The sequence below is a fragment of the Ambystoma mexicanum genome, chromosome 8 (assembly GCF_040938575.1).
Source record: "Ambystoma mexicanum isolate Mex_15411 chromosome 8, UKY_AmexF1_1, whole genome shotgun sequence".
Taxonomy (NCBI): domain Eukaryota; kingdom Metazoa; phylum Chordata; class Amphibia; order Caudata; family Ambystomatidae; genus Ambystoma; species Ambystoma mexicanum.
Genome location: NC_090929.1, coordinates 113084791 through 113109410, shown reverse-complemented (window position 1 = coordinate 113109410; position 24620 = coordinate 113084791). Strand labels below are relative to the sequence as shown.

The following is a 24620-nucleotide window of genomic DNA, read 5'->3' as shown; positions in this document are numbered from 1 at the left end:
AACCTTTTTATAGACTGATCTTAACTATAATGTTCCTATCTGTATTTATGTTGGAATTAAACATCTAGTTCAATATTTTGCAGCAGTTTGGTTCGTTCTCAACTGCGGTTGGTTGTCCATGCTAACCTCCCCTGTAAAAATGGATAGACCAATAATTGGTCATTTGTAACCTGACCACACATTATATAGACTTCATAAAATGTAAACTCTATATAGAAATAAACTATAGGGCACAGACTTCCCCAATATATTATCTTAATTATATCTTATCCTCCAATTACAACGGTGACGGTTTCACTGTTCAGATGCACCTTTTTTGTGTCTTTTAAAAAAAATAAAAACATTTCTTTGATTTGATATGTGGTGTTTTCTGTTGCATTGATTTATTACAATTATTGACGTTATCTGTATGTTACCACCTACCAACATTGAAAAATGCACACATAATCCCTGATAAAGAGCTCAAAGTTAGACACACATGTGGTCATAAGAGTATGGCTTGAAATGAGCTTTGTAAGAGGAGTTGAATACATGTATGCAAATGTTTGTAATTGTATGAATTCTTGATAGGTTGGTGCACACATTTTCCTACTCTAGTAGTTGCATTGATCTAGGCCAGGAGTTTACAAAAACATTGTTAAATAAGCAAGCATAATGCTCCACTTTACCTAGTCAATGCATTTCCAATTAAATTGGTAAAAGAATTGCAATGAAAAAAATAGACTATTGTGCAAGGTGCCCTTGGCATCGTATGCAGAATGAGGACTTGCAACTATGCATGCAACTTCAGGCAATAGTGTGTTGAAAGAACTTTGAACTGAGAGAAATGAAGGTAGCCGTAGCTCTAAACCCATTACATTACTGTCAAAACTGTTCAAAGGCTTAAAGGTTTAACTTAAAATGTGTAGTGTGCTGTGAGCAGTAGAATCCCTACAATTTTTTAAACCACAGCCAGCCCACAAGTGTTTCCTTCTAAAAAAAAAAAAAAAAAAAAAAAAAAAAGCAGAGAACGCACACTGACACCTTCCGATTGTTAGGTAAGATTTTCATAGTAACAATAAATATTCCTGACCCGTGTCAAAGTGTTTCCTTCTAAAAAAGCAGAGAACGCACATTGCCAACTTCTGATTGTTAGGTAAGATTTTCATAGTAATGATAAATCTTCCTGACCCGTGTCAACCCCAGAACTTTTTTGCTTTTACTGGTGGATTATTTTTCCTTATACCTCTGTGAGTGGGAACCTTTTCCCACTCTCCCAGAATCTTTTACTCTTTTTATGGGTGTCATTTTTAAGACTTCCTCTGGCTTAGCTTGTCAGAACTACAGTTCCCAAGGGCAGAAAGTATCTTTGGATACGTTTTACATTTTATTAAGTGAGACCAGCACCCCCACCTTATGGGGAGTGCTGGGGAAATACTCAGTATCCCTGTTCTCATTTTAAATGTAACATTTATGTTACAAGGACAAATGTACCTTTAATGGCTGTTTGCACATCCACGGTAAAGGCACCCATGGGTGCTCATGTTACCAAAATGGCCCCCATCTTGTTTTTTCGCCATTTTAGATCTCCTTGTCCTTTCCTGCTCCTTCCACTGACATCCAGGGTGGAAATTTCCTTTGTGTGATTTTTATCTTCGGCAGGAGTACTGTGGACTCCCACCCAGGCTCCAGAGTGTGTGAAGGCAGGATATGAGGGAGGAGTCCAAAACTCTGCAGCCCTTTGTCTTCCAGCCTGAGTGCGAGATTCCCGATTCCAGTTCAAACTGGGAGGCTGGTTGTCCTGAAAGGATTGCCAACCCTCCCAAGTTTGAATGTTGCAAGGCTGTTTGATTGGCTGGGTTCCTGCATAAAAGTCTGAACCTGGAAGCTGTCATTTGCCACAGTTGCAACCCCTGGGGACTCCCTTGCGACCCCAACTTTAAACGAAAAGATTTTATTTACAAAAAATAAACGGGTGCTCCTGGTGTAGCGGGCCCTCCCGCGGCAGGAAGGGGCCCCCACCACACCAGGTCTGGTGGGTCCCCGGCGAGGTCCTCACCCATCAAGGTGAAGGCTGAGCCGAGGAGGCACTGAGTAGGGGTTGGAGCTGACCGTGATATGAGGCACATGTCACATGCCACGTTCAGCTCCAACCCCTTCTGCCTCGGCTTCCTTGCAGCTCACATACAGGGACCAGGAAGCTCTCGTTACTTCCTGGTTCTTGTTTGTGAGAAGTATGGAGGAAGCAAGGGGGCCTGGAAGGACGGACCGAAGCTGCAAGAAAAAGGTAAGAAGTCTATTTTTTGTAATATGATGTGTGTTTTGCATGTGTAAAGTGTGTGTAAAATGTATTTATGTGAATGGTGGGTGAATGAGAAGTGATGTGTGTTTTTGAATGTTTTGGGTTGGTCGGTGTGTGACTGTGTATAGAGAATGCAATGAGTGGATGTAAGAGAAGGTGTGAGGGACTGGTGGGTGGGTGAATGAGAAGTGATGTGTATTTTTGAGTGTTGTGGGTGGGTGGGTGGAGGTAAAAGGTGTATGATTGAGTGACTGGTGGTGGGTGAATGAGTATGAATGTGATGGTGTGTTTTGGAATGTTCCGAGTGGGTGGGTGTGCACCTGTGTAGAGAATGCAATGGGTGCATGTAAAAGAAGGTGTGTGTGACTGGTGGGTGAATGCAGTCAGTTTAGCCATTGCTTACTGTGGCATGAAATGTATTACTTGCCATATTTTAAAAAGCTAGTATGATAAGTAGTGTTACCTTGCTAGATAGATGTTTTGGTGTAGCGGCCTGTATATTCTTCACTGTAGTACGGCTTTTTATTTAACTGAGCATCTGTGATGAATCAAGCCAGATGGGTGTTCTTATGGGTCTAGACTGGCTTAAATTGGAACCAGTTTGGACAGGTTTTCATATTGTGACATGTCACTTTTAATGCCCAAACCAATGGGAGTATGTACTTTCATAGGAGTACTGGCATATATTGGCAGAGCCAGTTTTGTGTCCAGTGCCAGTAATGATACTATAGAAAAATGTCTTAACGAGAACATAAGTATGGTCTTATATGGGAATAGTAGCATATGTTGGTGGATCCAGCTGGGATATGTATGGGCACAGCCAGCATACAAATGTTTTTTTTACTGGCATATTTTGCAGGGACTGGCATGATAATGCATTGGGAAATGCCCTGTGCACTTTTGGTGACTTACATCTATTGTACTTTTCTCATGATTTACCCTACAAAACCGATTGTTGGCCTTTTTACGCACATTTTCCCAAAAGGTGTGCTTTGTAATGCACCATTTTAACCCATTATTCAAAACATTTACTCTAGGGAGGGAGACGAATCCCCCCGCACCCTCACTACCCCCAACCCATTTTCGTTAGTTCAGGCTCCCTTGCTTTGCTCAGTCGCAATCACATACTTGTAGCAAATATTTACACCCTCCACAAAAATATATTTGTGGACCAGGCACCACCCCCTTGTCTCTATGTTACGTTAAAGATTTAAGCTTTGTTTGAAAAACATATTTACTTCTTTCACTTGCAGTAGTGCATGCCCCTGCAGCAGCATAATCATCATGGACATCTGGACCGACCCGGGGTGTGGCGTGCCTTGTGCTTTGTTAAGGAGCTTGGGGGGGGGGGGGGAAGGACACCCGTATCATGGCTCGCAGGGGAGCTGCCAAACTGTGTGCTACACCATTAGGCACCACTGGTTCTAACAAAGGGGTAGTGAGCAGTGCGCGCCTTGAAGTCTGCCAGTGAGTCTGCGGATGAGAAGCAACTTGTGGGTGTTTCAATTTTAAATAACTGTGTGGTGCTATGAATTTATGGTGTTTTTTTATAGGTCCTCTGGCATCCAGTATTACGATTAGATAATAAAACTATGGGGGGTCTCGGGTATATTGAAATAACCTTTCCCAGGTATTATACTCCAGCAAAGATAAACATTATAAGGTGTGCTCCCCTCTGTGCACGCAGACCAGTCTAATAGGTTTCTTCTATTGTACTGGTAGCTGAATCATATATACATTTATAACCCGGACATTTTGTTCACACTAAATCCTGGTCAATGATTTAATTTTCAGGCCTTGCTTGTGCAGCATTTTTCTCCTGGTTAGATAGCAGCACACGCCTCCCTGGGTCAGTGCTTTTTTGGCTTGTTTAACACAGCAACTCCACAGATAACACGTACTTCTGTGTCCAATGATATATAGATGTTTCATACACTAGCTGTAGCCTGCTTTACAGATTTCGGTTACCCTGTTAGAAATACTGCATTATGTATGTTTTACATATAGACCTCACGTCGAATCTGGAAAATGGCATTCCCAAAATGTGTAATCATGGACCAAATTGTGCCTCCCTCTGTGCCTCGGTTTTTATATGTGGCTGAAATGAGAGCACCTGCAAACACAGGTGCTAGATGCATCTAAAACATCTGAAGGTTGTTTGCCATCACGTCCTGCGATGTCAGTTGGGGGCGAGGTCCAATTACATCACTTTCTGTGATGCCATCAAGGGTCGTGTGATGTCACTTCCACCACCCCTGGTATTTTGGTGAAATTGCATCCCTGAATTTGTGGCTGAAACGATTTCCAGCGACTGGAGAGCTTGCAATGTAACCGGGGCCTGCTGTAGCCCTCCCTTCCAATCGACCTGGGGACTCACCCAGAGCCTGGTGTGACCCACTAGACTCAAGAAGACCTGCATTTTGAGCCATCCCACGCTATGCTGTGACCTTGCAGGGCTGTAATATCCCAATACCCTAGGACCTCGAGGTATTGTGCGGTGCAGTGTCTTATGAATTCAGAATCTCACTGAAAATTCATTGGCATCCTGCTGGATCTCAAGAGGCAAGATTCCAGGCCGAAAAGTCCCCTCACCATAGTGCTGGACCTTGCAAACGACGAGAATCCTACCAGCAATATTCTGTCTTCTGTGCTCCAGAAAAAGGCGGCAAATCCACAAAGCCGCATAGAAAACCTTGGCTAGAGCCTTCCCTGTGACACTTGCTGCAAAAGTCCTTCCAATGTCCTGTCTTCCGTCTTCTTGATGAAGGAATTCAACGACCAGGTTTTTGGTTGCAAATCCTGAAGTCCAGTCCTCCCTTCTGCAAAATCTTCTTCTGTGCTGAGATACTGTGCTAGCTTGGGTATTTACTTACCTTAAGTCTCTTGTGATCCCTGTGTTGCTTTGGGGTGTTTTCTGTGATTGGGAGTCCTCTCGTCCAGTGCACTCAGGCCCCTGCTGGAATCCTCCTAGGGTGTCTTCTGTGAAGCCCCTGGACCCTCAACTAACTCTAAAGTAAAGTACTTACTTGTTCTAACAGTCTTCCTTAGGAACTTTGACTTTTGCTACTTAAGAACCTATCCTGACCTGCCTGTTGGACACTAGACCCTAGTCACCCCCCTTCTGCCACTGATAACACTCATGCTCCAAGAATAAGGGAAAGACTTCCTAAGGATTGGTCCTTTTGCCTAGAAAAGAAAATATGTGTTTTAAAGTTACTTACTTTCAAAAGAAGTTGGCTGGTAACTAACTCAGAGTGTACAGTTACAAAAGCTATTACTTACCTTAGAAATGTTCTGTCATTCTGAAAAGAACATATAAGGCTGGTTTACTTACCTTAGAAATGTTTTGCCATTCTGAAAAGTATATGTAACCCCTTTCTTTCCTTAGAAACTGTTTTGCCATTCTAAAAGAAAGTAGATGTAAGGGTATATTACTCACCTGTGATTTGGCTGTGCCTCTTCCCAAAAGTAATGCTGTTAGTTTTACTTTAATATTCCTGTATGTACGAGTGTCCCCGAACTGGGTCTTGCTTCCTCAGACTTGCTTTTAGCCTGTCCAGAATAAGTCTGTGTTAAGTTTTACCTACCTAGAATAACTTTGAGTCATTCATAAAGTGGAACACTGGGTTTTGCTTTCCCTGGTCTGTTTTAGACAGACACAAAAACAGCCTTATGTTTTACCTGCCTTTAATTTGCTGATAGCTCTTGTAAAAAGTGTATTGGTTTTACTTGCCTGGAGTATAACTGTATTATCCTAAAATAAGTTAGAGTTATTGCTTACCTTGGGTCTGTGAACTGAAAAGCAACTGTAATTGAATATTACACCCCAAGGTCCAACTCCCCTAGAATAACTATGAATCAGAGTTATGGTTGTTTTACTGTTCCTAGAATAAGAGTTCCACTATTCACGAAAGGTATATTGTCCCGTTGGTTTACTAAGCGATTTCCTTCTGAGCGTCACAGTACAACTGCTAGGGTTCACTACCCCTATATTACTGAAAGTAATCAAAACAGTAACTATTGGTTTGACTTCCCTAGAACTCCTGTTAGGTGTAACCAAATTAGGTTATATGCTTTTGTCTGTGTACCTTCAAGCATAGTGTGTTTTTCTATAATGTGTTTATATGATCTGTGATAGTACTTCTTTTCCCCAAGATTTAGTTGGGCCTACTTTTATTTAGATAAACAATTTATCTTTAGAATACATAGCGTTTCAAGGCTTCTTTGGACCATTTGCATCACAATTTCATTCATTTGCACTGATTCTACAGCTCTCTCCTTCTCTCGTAAAATAAGCTTGGCTGCTCTGTCTACGCTACCCTGAACTCAGGCGGTACAGGTTTATACTATGAGTGGAGTCCTGTACTGGATCAGTAGAATGGTTTTACTAAACCCTTAGTTGGACTTCAGAAGAAATTGCCCTAACACTGATAACTGCTGATTGTGCTTTTTTGCTGCTCATTGTGTTTCCTTGGGCATATTAAATCAATATTCAAGATTAAATCGCTTGGTAACCTTGCCCATCGGTCAAGATACAGTTATACTTTCTTGCTCCCAGGTTACTTTTTGAGTGTGCATCAATCTGGCACCACCACCAGTACCTTTAGCTCCTCAGCCCTTTTTCTGGCAGCGGCTGGGAAGGGCAATATGAACTACAATTAACCACTTTGTGATTTGGATTTGGGCAAATAATGAACACTCCATCAGTGAAAAATCATGTCTTACCGTGCCTGAGCTGGTTGATGATTTCTTCCTTTTGATTCACTTCTTCGTGTTTTTGACGGAGACAAGCATCTTTTTCTTTAATTGCAGATGTGAAATCTGTGACCTAAACAATTAAAAAAGTGCCCAAAAGGATATATCAATGCAATTGTTGTAAAACCAACAAGTCATAAGAATGAGATTATCTGAAACACGTTCTGTTCATTCGTTTTGTCTATTAAGCAAAAACTGGAGATTAAAGACGACACCCAATCCTATTGCATGGTACAGCTACCTCTTGGATTGGAAATTATGGTAAACAATTCTCAGTCCCTTCTGATCAAAGCTCCCATTAACACAGATTCATCCAATGGTTTATTTGAATTTTCATTCATTGCTGGCCATACCTGGGGTGTTTCGGAGAGCCTTATATGGTTCAAAAGGTGAAAAGGTGGGAGGTGAAACGGAAGTTATAAAATGTTTTCAGGCTAGGATAGAAAGATTAGGATGGACAAGTGGTAGGTAGGGGAGACGCAGGGGTGGGATTACGTATGGAGAAACAGGTATGTTTTGAGACTCTTTCTAAAGTGTTGATGGAGTGTGCAGTGCACATGTGAAGAGGTAGGGAGTTCCATGCCTTGGGTGCCCAGTGGGTATGCTAGAGTAGATTTTGATTCTTGAGTGAAATTCTCCCCACCTGTGAACCCTCCATGACTTTCTGCTGGACTCTTGGATTTGTGTCCGATTATCCTGAGTGAGTGGGACCCTTTTTCCACACTCACTCCTTTTACCCTGACCTTGAGAACCCTTTTAACCTCTTTTGGGGTATTTTATTTTTGAGTCATGGTTTCCTCCAAGTTTTATGACATTGGCCATTAACTTTTGCCACACACAGCACTCTCTGTGCAGTGTGGCTGGCTGAGAACCCCTTGGGCTTCCCTTTTAATTTTCTGTTATAGGAGGATATTTGTATCCTTTCTATCTTTTATATCGTGAGATCAGTTGAGTGTTCAGGGGTTACACTGTATCCACTTTCTCACTGCTTCTGTAACTTTTTGGTGACAAGCTAACCTGAATGGCTGGTAGCAGTGATTTTATCCTACCTATTTTTATGCAATTTCTACTCCCAGGCTGTACTCACAGCTGTGGTAGTGCACAGAAGGACCACCATTCACCCAAAACAGTGACTATTCTTTTTTCACCATTTATTGTTACTTGTCCCTTCTTGGCCCTCCTGCTGTGCTGGGTGGGGGTGGTCCTGGTTTGATTTTTGTCTTCGGCAGGGATTCTTTGTGAAGCCCGCCCAGGCTCCATTGTGTCCGAGAGGACAGGCATTGGGAGAGTACTCAGAAACTCGGGTTTTCTTTGTCTTCTGGTGTGCCTGCCTGGAACCAGTTCCAACTAGGGGACTGGCTGTCCTGAAAGTACAGCCACCACCCAGACTTTGAATGGTGCATGGGAGCAGATTGCCTGGGTTCCTGGGACATAAGACAGGTTACCCATGGAACAGAAGAATTGATGAGGAAGAAGAGGATAGATGTCCGCAGCCACTACCAGACGACCGGATAGCCATTCTGTGTAATCTCTGATGCTCGACCTCTTCTTCCAAGTCGTCAGGAGAACTCCCAAGAGGACGACTCTCCCCTTCAGACTGGTGGGACCAATCAGTCTTATGGCCACCTGCATTTCAAGCCATCCCACAATGAGCTTTCACCTTCACGGGCTGAAAACCGCCAATACCCTGAGACCTGTGGCCTGTGAGAAACCAGAAAGTGTCTCACCCGCTAGTCCCCAGTGATCTGTCATTCAGGTGGCCAGGACACGGCCATCACTTTTGGATCCATATCATGGAGGTGGACCAGTGCAGGAGGTTCACCTAGGTGAGGGGTCCTCGGGGAGTGGGAGACCGGAAGGTGAGACGGGGTATCCCCTCCTCTTCCCTGTAACACCTTTACCCCACCCTACCTGATGGGATATTTAGAAACTCCCCCTCTCCCCTTTTTCATGCATGAACACTTTTACACAGACAGCCCGCTCTGGGAGAAAGCAGACTCACACCCGAGCCGTGTACCTGACCTGTCCCAATACTATGGTCAGGCAAGGTCAGGCAATTATCGCCAATCACTCACACCTGACTTCCATTATACTTCCCCACAGGGATAAAAGGAGCAGCACGGGACCACACTCTGAGCGATGCAAAACACACAAAGGTATATCAGTTTCGAGTCGGCAGCTGAACGAGGGGAGAAAGACGGCCAGGCAGGAGTGGTTTGTGAGAGGGGCAACACTCTTGACCTTTTTGGCAGGAAGCTTTTACTTTCAAGAAAACCAAGGCAAAAAATATAAGAACAGGAAACCATGCTGAAGAATCCTGCATTGTGTGTCAGAGATACAGGCGGGTCCTCCCGTGTAACCGACCAAGGCGGGAGTGCCAGCAGATGCCATGGTATCGTCCTTGGCTCCAAGAACAAAGAAACGACAGAACAACACAGCCGGTGAGTTGGGGAGATCGATGTCAGACCAGTCTGTTTGAAGTCAAGGTTGCAAGCGGCAACATTGTAAAACCAGCGCTGTAACAAACATCCTTAAACGTGTGTGATGAAAGACGCGAGTGAAGCTAAATTGCTGGTGAATATTTGAACATTAGAAGGAAAGATATAATACCGTTGACGGAGTGGTCCGGCACTGTGAATGTGCTCAGTTGACGGTCTCGGTACGGTATCCTGCCAAAAGAAATGAAAGTAGAAGATTGATGTGAAGTGTAAATTGTGTAAATCTAAGTGGTCCTGCAACGGTTTAAGCTAAATCCATCGCACATTCTAAAGTCTTTGATTCAGGTATCAAAAGGGATCTGACCCCAGAAGAGGGGGATCCATGGTCTGAGCCTGAATGAGGGAGACCAAGTTGTGAACTTTGTCGAAAACAGGATCTGGGCCCGGATGAGGGGAATCCATAATCCAAGCACGATCGATGGGAACCAAATTGTGAACATTGTAGAAAAGGGTTGGAGCCCGGACGAGGGGGACCCGTGGTCCGAGCCAGAAGGAGGGAGACCAGTCTTGATCATGTGAAAGTGAAAACCCTGACAAAGGAAAGGAACTTTTGTGTTTTGTTTGTTACATCAGGCCCTTTGCAATAAGAGACTGTCAAAGCGAGAGAGACTTTTGCGGAAGGCCCTGATGCCTATGCGTTGAACTGTTAGCTTGTGGTCAAGAAGCCAGAGTGTGTGCGATGCCTGCACGTGCAGGCTTGCCCCGTGCTGAAAACATGGGGAAGGAAGCCAACTGCTCAACTATCCTGACATATCATTTCTTGACCCCTTTTCTTTTGCATACATTGTTATCCCACACCATTCTGTTTTTAGAAGTATGGATTGGCAATAGCTTTATTGGTACAGGCCCTTTTATTTTGACAGACTCCACTAGACTGCGTTATTATTTTATGGTCGTAGCTTGCTCCCTTCTTCTGATTTAGGTTTAGATAGGTGTTCGACCAACCCACTGAAGTTCAATAAACAAACTTGAAATGTGATCATTTGTGTTTGTCTTCACTGTTTGATACCATGCCTTTCTTACACCCACTGTGCAGTGCATCATCTTCCGGAGATTGAATCCTCCCGAAACTTTAGTGGACTCCATCCGGACCACCAGAGGCAAGATTTCACTCCTTGAAGTCCCCTCACCAGAGTGCAGGAGCGAGAAAGTGAGACTAATCGACCGGATGGTAATTGTTCTTCACTGGTGCTTCTCTGTTGGTGCCAAAATCACAGAACCCAGAAGAATCCTTTGCTGGAAGCCTCTTCACTGCACTGCAGCTGCGAGATCCATCCCACTGTCCCTTCTTTCGTCTGCCTGACCAAGAATCCAGTAACCGGGTCTGCTACTGCTGCATTGTGGGAGCATTGTGCTACATCCCCCTTCTTCACTGCTAAGGTACAGTGAGACTCCAGGTAGACCTTTCTTAGAGTGGCTTTGCTTCTCCTGTGTTGCTGGAATACTGATTTGTGTGTTTGGGAGTTAACCCATACACGTTCGCCCAGGCCCAACGCTTGAGGGCCTACAGAGAGCCTTCTCCAAAATCCCGGACCATTTTTCCAACTAAGTTCGTTACTTACTACAGAAGATTTCCTCTGGAACGTTTGAACTTTCTACAGCTGTGCCTTACCTGTTTGGCCCTCCAATCTGACTCTGAGACACTTGCACCTTGAAAAATATTGTGTATAGGCGCATTATAAATATAATATCATATCATAACTAGACAGGGGTAGCACAGTATGTACTCACCTTATGTTGGTTTTGTTTCATTTACTTTGACCTGAAATAGATATTCTGAAAGTTAATACAACGTTTTTTTTACCTATCTTTGAATTGCACACTGCCATTCTCAAAGTATTACAAATTGGTTTACTGTGAATAATGCATTGGTTTTTCTAAAGTAACTTATTGTGTGTTATAGTACTTACCTTTTACCTTACTGTATATATAAAAACACCATTATTTTTATATAACGTTTAGCGTGTCACTGTTTCTTTGGGCCTATGTGTGTACTCTAAGTTCTTTGTGCCACCTAGAGCCCTTTCTCCCTCCTAAAATAAGCCTGACTTTTCAGCCATTGCTACCAACAAAGCATGTGTGGTTCAGGCCTATACTAAGAGTTGAAGCCCTGTGTCCCAAGTGCAAGTCTTCACAAGTCCAACCATTGGTGAACGTTTATAAACTCTGTAACAGCTGTCATCGTGGCTAAGCTAGAGAACACCAGATCACAACTGACCCAAAACTGTGGCTTTATTATTTATTAAGCCCTGAACAATATGGCTTATCCTTTTCTTGGGTTTTCTTCTACCTACCTGAGTGGAGGAGATTCCTTTGTCTTTGCCAGGCTTTCCTTGGAAAGCCCTTGAAGGGTCTTTGATGACTGACAGGGAAGGAAGCGGGGAGGGTAAACCAAAACCTCCAGTCCTTTGTCCTGTAGAGTGCCTGAGAGAAACCAGTTCTGACTGGGAGGCTGGCTGTACCCATTGGACAGCCATATTCTCGAAGGTGGCATGGGATATGATGTGTGGGTTCAGCCAGTGTTCCTGAACCCTGCATATATTCTGAGGTCCTGAAGTAGAAACTCAGAGTCGATCACTGGAACAGAAGAATCCGAAGAATCATCCCAAAGAAAGAAGATGCCAGCCACTTCCAGCGACCGCCAGAGTCCGCTGAGTAACCGCTGCTGTCCCAAACTACACTTCTGGAAGTGTACTACACAAGGAAGATCCGAACGAGACAACCTCCTCCATTTGCGAGGTTGGCATTATGGAAGGAGACACAAACAACAGATTCAAAGTTGAACAATGAATTCTTAAAGTAAAAATCAGGATGGATAAAGGCCTAACTTGCACTATACTCTGGAGGAATTTCTCTACTTAAATAAACTAAGGATAGTCTGTGTCCGTATGTTGAACTTAAAAGTCTGTCTGCATCAAAATCCTATACTTGCCCTTACAACTAATACAAAAACTGTGCTAGGATATCAACCAAAACCCCAAATAGTGATTCCAAAAAAGTTTTGAGCCGATTTCAGCTCTGGCTTATTTCTTCAGCCTCTTTTCAGGAATGTTCATAGGTTCCTTATAAAGTTCAATTTGTCTTTCGTCAATCACCAAACAATACAGTTCTGTTGCCCTTCCCCAAGTCTAACACAGTTCCAGGACAACACACCCTTACGGTTCCCTTCCCCAAGTTTAGTGTCACCATGTAAATAAAGTACCTTAAATACAACTCTGGGAAAAACAGTTTCAGGATGCTAAAAGCTTAGGGTTCCCTTCCCCAAGCTTAACGGTAATTATCAAACAGAAATATCTTGAAGCGTTGATCTTTCAACAGAACTTTCATAGCGCGGGACTCCCTTCCCCAAGCCTGGTGGCACTTAGTTTCCTGTTTCCACCAGAGCAAACTTTTTTTTTTTAAACAATTTTATTGATTTTATTCCAAACAAACACCACAAAACCAAACTTGCAGTACATAATCACATTATTCCAATTTTTACAACTCAAACAATTTCAACTGCATCTCCCGTTCCCTCCCCCCCTTTCGCGCCTAACTCTGCATCACGTTCTACTTCTTCATCTTGCAAAGGGATTCCCTCTTCTATGTCTTCTGCTGGGTCCTGGTCGCTTGACCCGTCCTGCATGGGCCCAAACAGTGTGGCTTTTAGATGTTTCCAGGCTATCAAGGTTTCAGCTTCTTCATCCCCTCCTGTATTACCAGCTTCCTGCCATACTGCAGTTTCAGCTTCTGCCCATTTCTGAAGGTCTTTCCACCATATTTCTATCTTCGGTCTATTGCATGCCTTCCATCCCATGGAAACCCTGCGCTTTGCTAGTATATATGCCAAATCCTTTAGTTTATTAGATGTTTTAATATGCGTGGTCTGGGAAACCCTCCTACTAGGCATGCCCATGCTGTATCCACAGTTATCTTAATCCCTTTTTCTTCTAGTCTATGGGTCACTTCTGCCCAGAACTTCTGCGCATGGCCAGAAATTGAGAACATATGCGTCATCCCTGCGTTTTCTTCACCGCATTTGGGGCATGTTTGTCGCTCTGCGTTCTTAAATTTAGCTATTCTCTGGGGCATCCTATATAAGCTCTGTGGGTTATATACAATTGTATTTGCTGTAGCCTCGCATTTCTTGACACTTTCTTATGGTACCCTTGGACTCGCTCCCACATCCCATCACTCATTGAGGCACCCACTTCCTCCTCCCAATCCTGTCTCAGTTGTACCAATTCCTTCCTCACCTTGGACATCACAAGCTCATATATCCTAGATATCTCGTGCCCTCCTTCTGCTATGTCATATATTATATGTCTATGGTGGCATCCGGTTGATCCTCTAGTAATATTTCGGACCATGTCTCTTTAATTCGCCGCACCATCCTGTGATATGTAATATATTGTCCCATATGTAATCCCGTGTCCTCGACCAACGTCTCAAATTCTTTTATCCTCCCCCTCTTGCCATATGTCTCCCATTGTTGCTACCCCTACCAGTTCCCAGTGCCTCCTAATCATCATCATCATTAGTTGGCTTCCTTTTCCCCGTCAGTGCGACTAGTGGCACTTGCGGGGAACACAGGGTTGGGTTATCCATTATCTGACAGGCCCTATGCCATATTTCCCATCCCAATATCATCGTCCTTGGGTGCTCTTTCATGTCTGATTTGGGCAGCCATATCATTTCATTCAGGAAGAATGGGGCACATTCCAGTCTAAACAACCTAGATTCTGGGGTAGTTTCTTCTGATAACCATTTTGCCACATATTGTAGTTGGCTTGCTAAGTAGTAAATTTCATAGTTTGGCAGTTTTATACCCCCCTTTTCATGCAAGTTTTGTAACTTCCAGAGGGCAATTCTGTTCCTCGTCCCATGCCAAAGGAATTCCCTACATATGCTGTGTATCCTAGCAAAGAATTGCCTTGGTATCAGATATGGTATGTTCCCAAAATAATGCAGTAGTCTTGGCAGAACTACCATTTTCAACATTGCTCCTCTACCCATCATCACCAAGGGGAGCTTTACCCAGAACCTCCCACTATTTTCAATGTTCTTGACCGCTTGCTCAGTATTAATGTTGGTGTTCTTCCTCCACCGTATGGTGAATATCAATCCCAAGATATCTGAACGTGTTGACCTCCCATGGAATTTGTAAAACAGGCGATTGATCTAACGGGGTCCCTTTGTATCTACCCAGCGGGAATATGCATAATTTTTTGGGATTCACCGCTATGCTGGACAATGACGCAAATCGCTCCATCACTTCCAGAACATATTGGAGGTTTTCTTCGGGGTAGCGTATATACAACAGCATATCGTCAGCGTACAAGGAGACTAAATGCGGCTCCCCTTTTATGGTAATTCCTATTATATTATACTGCTGCCTTTGGTATATCGCCAGAGGTCCAGGGCCAGGATATACAACATGGGGGACCACGGGCATCCCTGTTTAGTACCCCTACTGAGTTGCCACCTTTCCGATATTATTGCTCCCGTTTTAACCCTGGCTAGCGGTGCGCTATATAATAATTTGACCCATTTAAGATACCCAGGCCCTATCCCATAATTGGTAAGGGCTGCAATCAGCCAAGGCCACTTGACTGAATCAAAGGCCTTTATTGCATCCAATGATACAATTGCCATTTCTTCGCGTCCCCTTAAGCATGTTCAATAACTCGGTGAAGACATCTAAGGTTGTTGGATATATTCCTGTTTGGGACATATCCGGTCTGGTCAGGGCGTATTAATGTATTAATGATTCTCCTCATTCTGTTTGCAAGGGCAGCTGTGAGTATTTTTCTGTACTGATTTAGCATAGACAGCGGTCTGAACGATCCGCAATCTTTACCAGGCTTATTGGGTTTAGGGAGCATTATGATAATTGCCTCCCTTAGAGACTCTGGCAGCCCTCCCGCTTCGTATGCCTCGTTTAGCATCGCTAAAAGCGGGGGGAGCACCTCATTCCTATACATTTTATAACATTCGCTAGGGAGTCCATCTGCCCCCGGAGTCTTGCTGGTAGGTAGCTGCACTACCACCTCTTCTAGTTCTTCCAGAGTGATCGTGGCATCTAACTCGTCTCGCTCCTCTGCACTAATTTGTGGCTAGCCTATATCTTCCGGTGTCTCCCTTATTTCACTGCAATCGCTTCCCCCTTCATCCCCATACAAGTGTTGATAGTACTCTAAAAATTCACAATTCACGCCCTCTTGGGTGTCCACTATGCGTCCATCTTCTTTCGTTATTCCTCTGATTGTAGGTCTGGGGGTCTCGCTCTTATATAACCATGCCAGCACCCTCCCTGGTTTATCTCCACCCGCATTCTATCTCTCTATATACTTCTTATAATTTAGGTTGCACAGTCTATCCCAGTGTCCTGCACGTTTCTGTTGCAGCCCGAGTATGGTCTGTGTCTTCCTTGGTGTTACCTTCCCTGCTCAACGCGGTTTCTAGTTCTTTTTCCGCCTCTGGCAGTTCAGTCAATATCTCTCCTTGTAGTCCCTTGGATTTAGATCTGGCTATCCCCCTTGCTACCACTTTGAAGGCTTCCCACAGCGTGCAAGCTGACTCCACACTACCGGTATTGGTCTCAAAGTAACTTATTATTTCTTCTCTCAAATCCTCCCTGAACTTCGTGTCTTTAAATGCCTCATCTCTGATGCGCTACGTTGGTATCCTTGCTCTTGGGGGTCGGTATTGCCATACTAGGACCATTGGTGAGTGGTCTGATAGGACCCTTGCTTTGTACTCCGTCTGCACCATTTCTTCCACCAGAGCAAACTTCCTGTTTATATCAAGAAGTTCTCTGGTCAAGGTGCAATTTCAGATAACAGGTCTACCCATTACAGGTCACGCAACCTGAAACTTAACATTTGCTTTTCCTTTGATTCACAAGTAGCAGCTCCCTGGTCAAGGCACAATTTTTGACCACACGTCCACCAATCACAGGTCACACAACTAGGAGCTTTCAAGATTCCTTCAAAGTTCAAGGTATCATGTAGTAAGCAATTCGTAAAATGCAGCTTCACACTCATCAAATTTGTTACCTTAGTTTAGTTCAGTACTTTACCATAGATATGGTTCTTATTTCATGCATATATTTTTGGTCTTTCAATTCAGTGTTCAATAAGGATGGGTTTTGCATAGTACATTCAATCAAATAAGTCCTTTTCACTTGTTTCATCGATTGCAGTGTTCATTAATAGCCATTTGCTCTGTTTGCATCATTGCTGTGAATTACTTTCACTTTCTTCCGTTAGTTCGGTATTCAATATTGTTAAAGTAGTTTATTTAATTCAGATTAAGGGAAGAAACTTTCATTCATTCATTTGATTCCAGCTGTCAACCTTTTTTTCCAAGGAATTTTGCATTTAACATTTTGCTCCCACTTCGTGTACACGCACAGCTCCCCCTTTATTGAGGCTTACAGTTCCACACACAAGCATTTCAGAATGAGTTTTCATGCATGTGATCACTCAGCGATTAAATATCATTGCTAGGCTGACAAGAGTCCACAGTTTCAACAAATGCCTCTTTCGTTCTTACGCGCATACTTGGATACTTTGTATTCGCTCGTGCGAAAACACACACCGGATTTCTGCTTGCTTTTCACTCACCGGTTGTTTTTTCTTAGCTCCCCATGTGATCGGCTTCTTCTCCTGAGGTCAGGGTCTCACCACCTGCCCCTTAGACACTCCTGGGCTTACTTCTTAGCCCAGGGGAACAGGCATTTTCTAAGCTCTGCTGTGGAAGGGAATGACACGCCTCCCGGCTCCCTTCTGCTGAATCCTCTGGATTCTTGGAGGCACGGCTCCCTCGCTACGCTTCCTCTGGCTGCCTCAGTTTCTTTTACTCTTTTTATGGGTGACCTTGTTATGTCTCTCCATAGTAACTGTATGTATTTATAGTTCCCTATAACATTTGGGCTGACTGCATTTTCCTATGGCAGCACACGGCACCTTAGGCGCAGTGTTGCCGGTTTGCCTTTAGGCTTCCCTTTATATTTTCTCTTAATGTACCCTGGGTGAATGACTGCTCCCAAGGATAGAGTGGGATGTTCATCCCCTTTACATTTCCTAAGTTTAGATCAGCGCACCCGACCTAATGTGGGATGCTGGGGAGATACATGGCATCCCCTTCCTCACGGACCTAGTAAAAATATTTTTAGAATGGCAAGCTAACTCTAGTGGCAGTGGTTATACCTTAATGACTTTTTAGTTAATATTACACGCAGGCTGTCAAACCAGCCGCTGTAATGCACAGGAGGGTTACCATTCTGTTACAATGGTGGCTTCCATCTTCTTTCACCATTTGTAGTGTGCTTGTTGTTTTCTTGGGTCTTCCTCTATCGCCCTAGGTTTGGGATTTCCTGTTTGAGGTTTTGTCTTCGGTGTGAACCCTTTGTGTTTCCTGCCAAGGCTCCAGGGTGTCTAAGAATGAAGGAGTGCAAGAACTCTGCAGCCATTTGTCTTCCAGTGTGCCTGAAAGGAGCCAGTTCCTACTGGGGACCTGGGGACTGGTGGTGCAAGTTCCCTTCCATTGTCTGCTCTCATCACCATGACCAAGAATAAAGGTACTGGGTCCTCTGCTGCTGCATCTTTAAGGAGTCTATCCTCAAGCTCTTCATCTCTGCTGAGGTACTGTGTTTGCTTGGGTAATACCTTAAGGCTTGTGTCGATCCTGTATAGCAGAGTGGGTGATTAGTGTGTTTGGGAGTTCGCCCATACTGTTCGCCTAACGCTGGAACAAATCTTGGAAGCATTCTTCCAAGTCCCTGAACACTTTCTATTAACTCTGTACTTACTTGCTAAAGGAGATATCCACTGGAACTCTGACTTTACTGCATCTGAACCTCATCCTGACCTGCCTACTGCTGGCTCCTAGACCACTAAGGTCCCTCTTCTGCCTCTGAAATAACTCATGCTCTAGAATACGGAAGGACTTTAAAAGAATAAGCCTCTGTCTTGAAAAGATCACAAGTACTTACTTGTAAATGTGTTAGTGGGTAACTTTGATTCCTGAACAGAATAAGTTACAAAGTGTCCTGAAGTTATCACTTACCTTTGAGTTGCTTACTGGCCCTCCTAAAAAGTATATATGTTATTGTACTTACTTTGAACTGTATTTCACTTTTCTAGAAAGAAATTGAATTGGTACTGTTTTATTATTCTGAAACTCAATGAGTGTAAAAACGTACCGTTAGACTTTACTCACCTTAAATAACTGCAGCTCTTCTAAAAGTGTACTATAGGAGTTTGCTTACCCTGATCCGCTTAGTGCATATCTAAAATAGTCTTAGAGTCTTTATCCTAGAGCTGTATACTGCCCCTCAGAGGTATATAGATTCTTACTTGCCTTGAACTGCTGATTTCCTTTCTTAAACGTCTGCTAGAGTTCTTACTGAACATAGAATTGTATTCTACACTTCTGAAAAGTATCATTGATAAACTGCCTAATCCTGTATTGGAAATAGTGTTAGAGCCTGTGTACCAACATGGTCTTCGTGTTCTTATCCTTAAGTTGCATACTGCCCCTCTTGCGACTCTCAAACTGTAACATTGGATTATGCTTAGCTTGAATTATTTACTTTAATTCTAAAACAGTCTTACTGAGTTCTTACCTATCCATGAAAAGCTTACTGCCGCACTGAAAAGTATAGGAGTTATTTAACTATCTTTGAACTGTGTTCTAAAAGGTAATACTGGTGTAACTGTATCCCTTTCTAACAGAAGAAATGTTACATATCTTGCAAGGTGTCTACTTGTAACAGTGTTGGTCTAACTAGGTGATTCTTAAAACTGAATAACACTGTAGGTTATGACCAAAAGGGTCTGCTGCCCTTGAAGTACCTACTGTATTCTAAAAGTCTAATTTGGTTTTATTCCCCAAGAATAGCTGAAGGCCATTTTAAATGTGTTACACTAGGTTTGACTCCCCTTGAACTGTATACTGCTGCTCTAAATAAAGTTATTTGCATCCCATAGTATTGTGTTGGTTTTTAGAATTGTGTTTATTGTTAGGGGAGTTTTCCTAAAGTCCTACTGCTAGTAAGACTTTAGTAAGCTATCCCAGTGGTGTGTAGATCCCCACCTCTTACTATCCGTCTGTAATAGCTCAGGACCTTGAAAGAGTGGCAGAGCAATCAGGTTTATCTTAAGAGGAATATGTGAGCTGTAGGTAAGTACTCTGAATCCTAACTAGACAGGCACAACAAAGAAGGACTTACACTTATATAAAAAATATATTTATTATGTTTACACCATAATCACATTAAATACTTCAGACGTTTATACTAGAACACTTAGGAATACTTGATAATTGTAAGGAACACATGGTGGCGACAGTAAAGACAGACACAAGTGATCACAGTTCAAGGGTGCTCATTAAACTGTAAATGCAGGGTGGAAAAATGCCTAATCTAAACCTAAATCTAAAATGGGAGCAAGCTTCGACCATCAAATCAAAAATAAGGCAGTCTTTGTGGCGTCTTGTCAAAGTAAAAAGGCCTATTCTCATAAAAAGTATTGCCAAAGCCTTACAACTAATTACAGAAAGTGTGGGATAGAGTTTTCAATAAAGAAATAAGTGTTTTCAAATAATAAGTCAGGATGTGATTGCGAGGGGTATCCCTTCCCCATGTTTTGAGCACAGGATAAGGTGGATCTCCTGAGCACAGAACACACTTGAGCCATCGCAGCACGAGTCGACAATTCCGTATCGGTTATCAGTTCTTCGATGGTTAAGTCCTCTTCCCAATATAAGTCTCTTGACCTTGAGTGCCTGATGGTTTCAACAAAACGAACAAATAGTTCCTTTCCAAATGAACGTTGGGGTGATGGCTTTCTACCCCTTAGATCTCCCTCTGCCGGGCTCGTACCCCTTTCAGATGTCAGCCTCCCTCCTTCGGGTTCACTGTGGCTTTTCTTACTTTCCCGAGTCTTAATGTTTTTTTAAACAGTTCCTCAGGGTTCACCCCTGTTTGTCGGCCTCCTTCTGCCAGGTTCACTCTGGCCCACTTTTGCAAAACAGTTAATTGCGGGAATCCCTCAGTCGGGTTTACTCCTGTCAATACACTGTTCATAGGGACTTCAGGCCTCACCCCTTTTTGTTAGCATCCCTCTGCCGAGTTCACCCTTGCCAACTTTTTAGGCTTTGCCCCTTCTCGTTAGCATCCCTCTGCTAAGGGTTCACTCTTGTCAATCTTTAAGAGACACAGTTCATCATGCGCTAGTTTCACCAAGCGGGATTAATTTCCCTCTCCTTCACAATTATCTGCAGGTCAAAGATTTTCAACGGTACAGAGGATTTTATAAGACCCCTGCATGACCACTTTGACCTCTTTTCGCCTATTCCCAAGGCCTTCTGGTTACGGTAGTTTCTTCCATCGGGTAACTGCCCCGAGTTTCCTGTGTGAGCACCCACGTGGAACCGGACCACTCTGTTAATGGTTTTCCCCGTTTTCCATCAATAGTATCTTCACGCTTTTCACAGTTCAAATTAGCCATTTGCTACTTTTCGTTCAACACAGTTCGGGTTCTTATCGACTCTCTCCTCGACTCACCGGCTGTGATGAACTGCATGGCTTCCCTTCTCTTTGGTGTCAAGGTTGGTACCACTGAGACAAGCGTCTCTCCCCGGCTTTGTAAGCAGCGCAGGAGGGTCTTGTTTAGCGCTGAGACCTGATGCAACACACACTGGCCATTGTTTGCAGTCTTATGTTTCCATCTGAGGAGAATCTTGAAGTAAAGCGCCGGGACATCACGGCCACTGAAGCCCTTTGCCATAACAACAGTAGTTACACTGCCATCAGTCATTCAAATTAACTTGCAATTGTAGCATAAATGTTACCAGGTAAGTAAGAAAAGGGATACCTTATATCCTCCCAGCACTCCCCATGAATGGGATGTGCTGGCTCACTAAAATAAATGTAATGGGGATGGTAATCCCACTTTACATCTTGGGAACAGTAGTTCTCCCAAGAAATAATAAGAGAATTAAAAGGGAACCACTGCATTTCAAATGCTGTGTGCTGCCACAGTGCCTTACAGTCAGACCAAAGTTATGGGAAACTATAACTCCAATTACACACTATGGAAGGACACAAAAAGGTCACCCATAAAAAGAGTAAAAGACTAGGTGAGAGGGGAAAAAAAAGATTCCCACTCACCTAAGAAGGGAAAAATAATCATACAGCCCAGCAAAAAGTCATGGGGTTGACACAGGTCCGGAAGATTTATCATTGAAATGCAAATCTTACCTAACAGCAAGTTCTTTGATCCAGGGGATAAGGTTGGGTTTGTCGCTGGTGGATGGGGCAGGGGCCAGCAGATGAGGAGGTTTTCTCTTTTGGAGGGGTTGAGCTTGAGGAGGCCGCTTTTGAGGGTGTGGCGTTGTGGAGGGGATGAGAATGGGGAGTATATTTGCATAATCTAATTTTGTTTTATCAAACACAAATTCATCAAACAAATATAAAGCAAATGCTGAACTAAGTGCATGTGTAGGCACAGATCTATGTTCAACCCAGTATTTATTTGTTTTGACTGTTGAGTGCGCCCAGGGCACCTAGGTTTTTCTTTTTTGAATTTGGCACTTTGGGGAAATGTCCCACTTACTAGGATCCCCGGAGACAACCAGGGTCTCAACACCTAGTCACTAGCACATAGATCTTTCCCCCAACAGTTGTTTATTCACTATTTTAAGTACTGCTTTCAAAAGTTTTGTTTCTGCCCATTCCTTTGCTTAGGGAAACTATAAGGGAGACTAGTCCCTGATCGGTCAGAATTTGCTTGGTCGGCTTCTTCCATTTTCCCAGAGCCATCGTCACTGGCGTTTGCACTCCCGTTTGGTCGGCCCCACTCCTTTAAAGGCCTATGCTTCTTCTTTTGAGTCACTTAGGGTGTCTAGGTTCAAGCTCCTGTGCGAGAGGGTCCCTCGAGTTGACGTGCAAAGAAATACTGTTAATCACCGGGTTGTTTCACCATTCCATGTTTTCAGGAATCATTAGAATGGGTAATAACATCTATTATTCAAGATACTTACCCTGAGGGGTACCAGTGGTCAAAGGTTTCTTTTTGCCGCTTTCCTCCCATAGACTTCTTTGCGACACCCTTACATTTGGCTTTGGATCCTTTCCTGACTTTTTGGACGTCAGTAAAATCTTCCGCTTTATTTCCCATAACCTTTTCCTGATTCACATTGGGAAACTGACTAGTCCCTAAGACTATCAGTACTGAGACAGAATGGGCCTCATTACGCGATTGGTGGTAACCTGCCGGTGCTGCCGCCAACCCCATAACACTGTTTGCGCCGCCTGATATCCCGGTGACACCGGGATATCACAAGTGGTGGCAGATCGGTAAAGCCCCATTCCCAAGGAGTCTCAAAGGACTCCATGGGAATGGGGACACTGAAGCACCGGCACTGTTGCTAACGGTGCCAGTGTTTGTGTGGGAGACATGCCACTAGGGGCATGAAAACCCAGCAGGTCAGGCCTGCCAGGGGAGCCGTGCCCTCAACGGCATTCTCGTAGTATGGCAGTCCGGAAAGGGTACCGGTGTGTTGCTACTGCAACCCTTATTTCAAGACTGCCATACTTGGAATGAGGCCCAATGTCTCCATTTGTGAATTTCTTGTTACAATAGCACACATTACCCTTAAAGTGAAGTGTGGTTAGGATACTTTGTATCCTTAGCACTTTGTTTTGGTTATTTTTACAATGTGGTTTGGATGAGCTGGCAGCAGCAGATATTTTTCTATTGTGTTTTTGTGTTTTACTTGTGTGCTTTTGCATTTATCGCAAATGGCTACCAGGGTGGCTAGCACACTAAGGGGGCCGTGCCAAGAGAATTTTGCTTGTACTTTGACCATATTGTTCTTTGGCCACCTTCCTGCACTCTTGGGTCTAGAATTGCCACATATGGAAAATCTATTCCGAGGGAAAGCTACTGCTTTCCCGTGGTAAGAGGCAGTTTTTGTGTGAGCCCGGATTTGGGGGCTGGGACGGTCTGGTAACGATGGATTTCTAAAATCAACTCCTGGGGGAGGATTTTAGGAGGCCACCCTATTTATAGTAAGCAGGGAAGAAACATAGGTTAGCCAAAACCCAATCAAGGTAGGTGGATGAGCAGTCGAGGCTTAGTCTATGGAAAGTTGTGAGAGGGGTCTAGGGCTATAATGAGTCAACACAACACCCATAATTCAAGTTAGCCCGTAAATATATTATGACAATACAATTATTTACCAAGACTTTCTAAACACACTAAAAAAACGTAAATAAGATACTTAAAAATGCGATTGCATAACAGTAGTCAACAGTTGAGTAATCAAATGTAGAATAAAGAACAGTAAGTTAGATGGACTAATCACAAACCAGTTCCCGCTGTTTTATCAAGTGCAGGCCTAAGATGCATGGAGCCTTATGTGCAAAAGTCACATGTTCTATTATGGTTTCTCCAGAGAAGGTATTTCAGAATTGGTGCAGTGCGCTGTGCTGCTGATTGAAAGTTAAGTGTTTACTTCAAGTCAGGTAAGTACCCCACTCTATCCTGCTCCAAATGTAAGTCTTGGACAGGATCCTTGACCCAGATTCAAAGGCCAGGCCAGAGGGAGTTTAGGGACAAGGGCTCTAAACCCAATGTTACCCTATGTGGGATAGGGGGGACAGAAACAGGTATGTTCATTTACCACCACCAGACTCAGATTCTTCCAGGTGACACTTCAGGTCTTCCAGAATTCTCTGGGGCTCCTATCTTCCACAAACGAAGAAAAGATGTAGACCACGGCGATGCAGATGCTTCAGGGCACCTCACGGAATTGCAGAAGGATGGTTCCAGTGAAGGTCATCACGGTCAGATGGTGACAGGTGATCTTCCAGCATTGAACATAGAAGCAGCCCCCAGCTCAGCTTCCCTTGTCGTGAGAATGATGGAATTGTGAGGACGAGCAACTTAAAACATAAACTGAAGATCCTGAGAGTGCCAAGGCTCTGCTCAGAATGGCAATGGCTGCAGCACGGTATGCCAAAAGGGAGCTTGTCAGTCCACCACAGTGTCCAGGGACTCTTCCGAAGGTCACAAAGACGTGGATCTGCGAGCTGG

The 24620-nt window shown here is 43.7% G+C and overlaps 1 protein-coding gene across 3 annotated transcripts in view; it reads right to left on the bottom strand.

Moving 5' to 3' along the window:
• Positions 1-24620, bottom strand: part of GOLGA1 (golgin A1) — an 804100-nt gene that overhangs the window by 123315 nt on the left and 656165 nt on the right. For all 3 annotated transcript variants that reach the window (XM_069609438.1, XM_069609440.1, XM_069609439.1), the window contains one exon: positions 7007-7109. In XM_069609438.1, coding sequence (XP_069465539.1) covers positions 7007-7109 — 103 coding nt within the window. The remainder of the gene's footprint in view (positions 1-7006; positions 7110-24620) is intronic.